The sequence below is a fragment of the Ruditapes philippinarum genome, unplaced genomic scaffold, assembly GCF_026571515.1.
Source record: "Ruditapes philippinarum isolate M1 unplaced genomic scaffold, ASM2657151v2 ctg5696_1_1_1_1, whole genome shotgun sequence".
Lineage (NCBI taxonomy): Eukaryota > Metazoa > Mollusca > Bivalvia > Venerida > Veneridae > Ruditapes > Ruditapes philippinarum.
The window spans coordinates 174,564-181,321 of record NW_026864013.1 but is presented as its reverse complement, the minus strand read 5'-3'; the positions used below and the strand labels follow the sequence as shown (position 1 = coordinate 181,321).

Genomic DNA, 6,758 nt, shown 5'->3' with positions numbered 1-6,758 from the left:
TTTGAACTTACTTGTCTGTTTTTATCTGAAGCCATATGAATTGTTAAAAAAATTCATCTTCTCTGTACAGGCTGTGGGACAACCTGGGAAATACAGACTATTAATTTAGCTGTCCATGCTGGTGGTAATATAATGATAAGAATACAGTACTAAACTTTCTGAATGGTAGTGATGATAATAAGCCAGCATCAAAGAACCAGACATTGCTAATTTGCTTATATGTTTGTCTTTTGCAGAGGCTAACTGGAATGTAGATGTAGCTTATCGTTCATACAAGAGTAACCAGATGGCTCAGAGTGGCTTTCAGAAACCTGCTATGCAAAACCGGTACTCTCAACCTCTGAACCAGACCCAGCAAGTCCCACAACAAGGGGTCAGGTACGCAAGACCTATCAGTGACTTTCATCATCAAGGCATGTTTGGATCAGTAATGACAGGTACTGGGCCAGCTGTTGGAAGTAGTGTGCACCCTGCATTTCAGTCCCCCAAGCCTGTTCCAAAGTTTCCAGTGGAAAGGGAGAGAATCATTCCAATACAGGTAATGCACTTTAAATTTACCAATAAACTCATAATTTAGATAATCAATATTGACTGGAAGCTTTGAGGAAAATTCATCAGATGTTTTCTGTTGAAAATATTTCAGAAATTTCTTTTAAAACCACAGAAAATAACTCAACTTTTATGATTTACATGAAATTGAAATAGGCAAAGTTTAGAACAATTGGTTATATATTTGATAACAAATATCGAGGAATATTGTAAAAGTTATGATTTTTGGGAATTTAATAAGATAATGTATAACAATGCAAATTGTTTGATTTTCCTACTTAGTTATATTTTTTTTGGATTATTTCACCTTTTACCTGTTTAATTTAAAAAATATTTGGATTATTTCACCTTTTACCTGTTTAATTTGTTACATGCAGCAGTCCAATTCACATTTTTGTAATTGTCAATCAGCTATCTTGGGGATATCAAGATGAAAATTTGAAAATAAGTCTGCTAACAGTATAGAGTCTGGTCAGACTGCATAGAGATGCAGGCTTGTCTTTGGTAGCAAAGGCTAATTACTTTATAAATCAAACCCTTCTTTGGCTGGAACTGAAAGTAAATTGTACAGTAGATTTCATGCAAAGTTAAAGTTTGTCATAAATTTTGAACTTCTTAAATCAGGTAATCATGTAAAACTTGAAAAAAGGTACTTGGTAGTCATTGTATAAAAATAATGACTCATTTCTTAACATATCTTATTTCACATAAGCATGTGTTAATATTTGGCAATAGTGATTTATTGACTTAATTGTGTTTATTGCCACATGGTAAACATGTTGAAATACTATTTACAAGTCACGCCTTGCACACATTTACTTGTTTTGAAAAATTATAACCACAATAAAACTTCAGATCTTAATAAATAATGTTAAGACTATTTCATAACTACCTATAAGTCATGAGGATCTTTGTCATGTTTAATCATAAATTATTCTGTCACATTTTACTTTTAAATAGTAAAATCATTTAAAACATATATCCAAAGTAAATAAATTGTTAATAGGCTTTGCATGTTAATTGATGCATGTACATCAATGTAATTATCACCATTTATCTCCATTGATCCAGTCTGCGAAAAATAGGCAAAGTCCGAGCCCAAGTCTTTCCGTTCTGGCTAGTATAAAATGTAGGGACAGTCTTTCAATGTTTTGAGATCCGAAAAAAATGAGGGAATAGCGGGGAAAAGTTTTGTTTTTTTTAAGGTGGACAAAGCACAAATGTCTATGACCATAAAAAGTTTTATGTGCAGACTGTAATGACAATGTTATTTTAACTCATACTTCATTAGTACAATCCAAGAATAATTCAGAGACTAAACTATGAAGATTTAGCAAAGCATGTATTAAATGTTTTCAGATTGAGACAAGACAACCAGTTGTTAAAGCTGGAAGAGTTACTCCCCCTCCTCAAACAGCTGGCACCTGGTTAAACCAGCAACAAAATACCAATACCCAGAATAGTTTGCCTAAATCCCAGACATACCCAGTTCCTGGAGCGGGAGATATACAAGGGGGACAAACACAGCAAGCCAAGGGCAACAACTCTGTCCTTGTACAAGGTATTCAGACATAAATGAAAAATGAAACAAAAATTTCAAGTGAATTATACTCCATTTGTAATGTTAAAATTTATGTATGAAAATATACTTTGGGTTTACATCAGTATTTTGGTTTTACATCAGTATTTTTATACAGCTTTAAAGTTAAAAGGTTTTTTTCACCTTTGTGACCTTTCTAGTGTCAGTGTAATGTCAACTGGAAAAAAAATTATTAAAGTTAATGTGAATGACTTGTAACTTTACCAAAAAAAAAAAAAAAAAAATGCATAATAATTAATTGTCACCTTAGTGCAGTAATGGGTTAACTCCTTATGAAATTTTATAGGAATTAACCAGTTATTGCACTGAGATGACAAATTTTGTATTTGGCTATTATCCCATGATACTGACTCATGGGATTATTACTTTTGCTTATGGCTAAAAAGAAAAGACAAAAAACAAACTGATTGCTTGGTGAAATATGTGGATTTAAATTAGATGATATTTGAGACCTACCAGTAATGCAGCAATAATGAATACGATCAGAAATGCTTGAATAATCATTTTAAATACTTGACAACCCTGACAAAGTGACATTGCTAAACTTTACTTGTATATAATGCACTCGGCTCTAATGTCCATTTATATGTGAGATATATTTTATAACAAGATGTTTCAATTAAAACAGCCAACAGTGTGTTTAGGCAGAATAGATTTCAAGGCTGGCCTGGCTCTATGTTAGTGACGCATTAGTAACACTGCTATCATTGTCATGATTAATTTAAAGATAGAAAGTAAAGAACCCAAACCATGGTGAAACAAGGTCATTCACCTTGCTAGATCTTGTTTGTTGTCATTTTCTTTGTATATTGTCAGTAGTTTGATGTATTTATTTTGATTAAACAGATCAATTTACATAAAGTTTTTAAGTTTAAATGTTTACATCATTTGCTCCTTATGATATCAGCAGAGAATAATGGTATATAATTTGTCACCTTAGTGCAGTAACATAATAAGTCCTTCTAAATTTAATAGCAGTTAATCAGTTATTGCACTAAAGTGATGATTATGCTGTATTTGATTATAAAACATATGTTGTAACATTGATTTCTTTACATATCTCTTATCAGTGTACATTATGAAAATCTAAATTAGATTTTAAAATGTGAAATTTTTGTTTTGCCATAGTGTGATATTTTTTTTTCATAAAATTTTACTGTGATCAATTGTGTAACATATTGGGCCCAGATTTCATTGTCTACTATAGAGTTATTGGGTTGGAATAAATTATGAGTTGAAAATTTCAGCTGGGTTTGCAGCACCTGAACCACAAACTAGCAAGGGAAGTAACCCTCAACTACAGCAGAATATCAAGGGAGGTTACTCTCAAGTTCAGACAAACAATAAGGGATTTAACACACCACAGCAGCAGAATATTAAGGGTGGTCTGTCTCAAAATCAGATGACTGATAAAGTTATTACTAGTAGCCAGCCCAATCAGCAGACAACGAAGAATGAAGATGTGAAGTTGTCTCCCCCTGAACCAAAACCTGCTTTGATAGGAAGTACTTGTAAGTTTTTATTGAATTTTATTTTGTTTATTTGAATATATTTCATGAAAATGGCTTCACAAGCTATTTTGAAAATCTTTAAGATTAAAATTGATTTAATATCCCCTTTCATCTTAGATAACTTCTAGTTATTTGCAGTATTTTTACTATTTATGGAGCACTGTTACAATATGTTGATGACTATGTGGTAGTTTTAATGTTAAACCCTATCATATCATTATTTTATTTGGCATTTCAACCTTATTTTGCTGAATTGCTATAAAATCATATTTTGATAATAGGTAATTATAATAAGATTTTTTTTTTAATGGTATTAAAAACTCCAAAGCTATGATACGGTAATATTAAAAAAGATCAATTTCGATATCCAAACAGTTTCAGGATGAATTCAATATAGCTGTGGAATATATCTTTATTTACAGCTCCAAAAGTGTTAAAACGAGGAATTTCAAAGATTTCCCAGAATGCCATATTGGTAGATGAAGAACGCAAGAATGTTCTCCATGACATCACAGAAGATTGTCATGACCACATGTACGTGCAGACATTTGTTCTGCCAGATATCACAGGATACGCTGATGAATTCCGAGAGTTTCTCGAAAGAGATTTGATCGAACAGTCTACTCTAGTCTCATTAGAACAAGCAGGTAATGTTGGGCTAAGTAAAATATATCTTTGTATCATGTGGCTTGATTTTTATAAAAATGTGATATTCAGGTTCAAAACTCTGCAGTGATTGTTTTTAAGGCAGATTTCTTTTGCATAGATATTTATTCCATTTAAAACTTGGTTGACCATGAAATTTGAAAAGAATAATACAATGTCAAGTGAGGATTTTTTGAGAAGTGGGTAAGGTTGCTAACTTTAAGTTATTTGACCTTATGACCTTCCCACCTCGGAGATTGTACCTGGTTGCTTGAATTGTGACTAAAATGATGCACAGAGAAGCATTTATGGTGTTACTTGACAAGTTACAATGTAAGTTGGAATGTCACCATTTTGACCTGTAATTTAGTGTCTGTGTGACATGAACTCCGGTCATAAAATGAAAAGAAACAAAATGATAAGAGGGGCAAGATAACTGTAAAACCTCAACGATAATAATATAACTAAGATAATGTAAATAATTTTGTTAATTTTTTCTATCTCTCTTTATTAAACAGGACGTTTGAATTGGTGGGCTGAGCTTGGTATATGTCAGAGATTGTTACCTATGGCAACCTCAGGGATGGAAACTGTTTATTACATGCAGCCTCATTAGGTAATTTTTATATTGGAATACGCATTTCGTTTTTTTTGAAAGGCGTTTTATAGGTGTACACATCTTAACTTGATTTCCTAGTAGGGAAACTAAAGCTACCTGTGTGCATTTTCTTGGAAAAATGAAAACATCTTGATATTTCAAGTCATTCTAGAATACTTACATGTATATCATATAATCATTATTTAGAGAGAACAAACATTGTTACTGTGAGAGTATTGTATTAACAAGATGCATTAAAAGCTTAATTATGTATGCAGAACTTATAGCTTTAATGAATAGGAATCTGTTTTGTTCTGGTCCTAGAAATATCAATAGCCGTTTTCCATTATGTTATGGAATTCGTTGTATGTAATTGTGTATGTTAAAAGATTGCAAATGTTTCCCGTTTTTGTGGGACTTTTGAAATAATTTTAAAACTTAAAATTAAGCCCTAAATTTAAACCCAAAAAAAAACCCCCAATGTATAAGATGGAACTGAGAAATTTTTAAAATTGGCAAACTTTTTTTTGGGGAATTGGTTCATTGAAAATTAAACCTTAATTCCCGGGCATCCAATATACCCATAAACCAATGTAGGCTAAGTCAATTTGTAGCTAAGATAAATGTGGGTAAAGATCAATTTTAGGTAAGATATTTTAGGTAAGATCGGTCTTCTATCGGGGTGTAACCTGATCATCCCGGGACTGAGTCTCTATTTGGTCGGGGTAAATAATTTTTTTTTTCCCTTTAAAAAAATAAATTTTTTGTTTTAAGTTTAAAAAATTAAAACCCCCAGAGTTATTTTTGGGGTAAGGGGTTTTAAGGGATTTCATTTTTAAAATTTGGCACAAAACAGGACCCTCATTTTAAAAGAGAAGGGTCGGAAATTACTTAGAGGGCTTTGCTGATGCTTTTTATTTCTTGGCCTTTTAAATTTTAGGTTTTACTTGGGTAAAACAAACATTTTTGCATAGTGTTATCTTCTTTAAAACCTACAGCAATGTGGGGGTAAAATTTGGATGACAGGGGTTTTTAGACGGGGGGTGTAGGGATACCCTTACAAAGAAGTATTATAGACAAGCTTTGTATAGAAGATTGGAGACTACAACAGACTCAGGCAAAAACAAACAGGTACAAAGGTTTATACATTCATACTATCAGGTTTAACATTGTCATATCCAGGTGCTTGCTTTGTGTGTTATTTTAGGCTAGCTTTGGGAACACTGTTTTGTCATTGTTGTTTTCATTATTATCAAATGTCTAATGTAAAAAAGTTAGAATGAAAAGCAATTAAATGTTTATAAAACACGATTACTAGGTCTTCATTGTAATTTTAGTTATAAGGCTATATGTTTTGGAATGCACTGTTTAATTTGATCTAAAGGGCATTATGTCTGTAATCTACTGCTAATTTAAAAACTAAAGGCATTTATGTCTGTAATCCACTGTAATTTAACTAAAGGCATTATGTCTGTAATCCACTGTAATTTAAACTAAAGGCATTAGTGTCTGTAATCCACTGTAATTAAACTAAAGGCATTATGTCTGTAATCCACTGTAATTTAACTAAAGGCATTATGTCTGTAATCTACTGTAATTTTACTAAAGGCATTATGTCTGTAATCCACTGTAATTTAACTAAAGGCATTATGTCTGTAATCCACTGTAATTTAACTAAAGGCATTATGTCTGTAATCTACTGTAATTTTACTAAAGGCATTATGTCTGTAATCCACTGTAATTTAACTAAAGGCATTATGTCTGTAATCCACTAATTTAACTAAAGGCATTATGTCTGTAATCCACTGTAATTTAACTAAAGGCATTATGTCTGTAATCCACTGTAATTTAACTA

The 6,758-nt window shown here is 31.8% G+C and overlaps 1 protein-coding gene across 1 annotated transcript; it reads left to right on the top strand.

Annotated features, from left to right (window-relative positions):
- Positions 1-236: 236 nt before the first annotated feature.
- Positions 237-4,962, top strand: LOC132724103 (uncharacterized; the record flags this gene model as incomplete). The annotated part of the gene is given in 5 exon segments (XM_060708916.1): positions 237-538; positions 1,909-2,110; positions 3,397-3,660; positions 4,083-4,307; positions 4,824-4,962. Coding segments are annotated over 5 exon segments (1,091 nt in total), but the record flags the coding sequence as incomplete, so codon positions are not given.
- Positions 4,963-6,758: the final 1,796 nt, after the last annotated feature.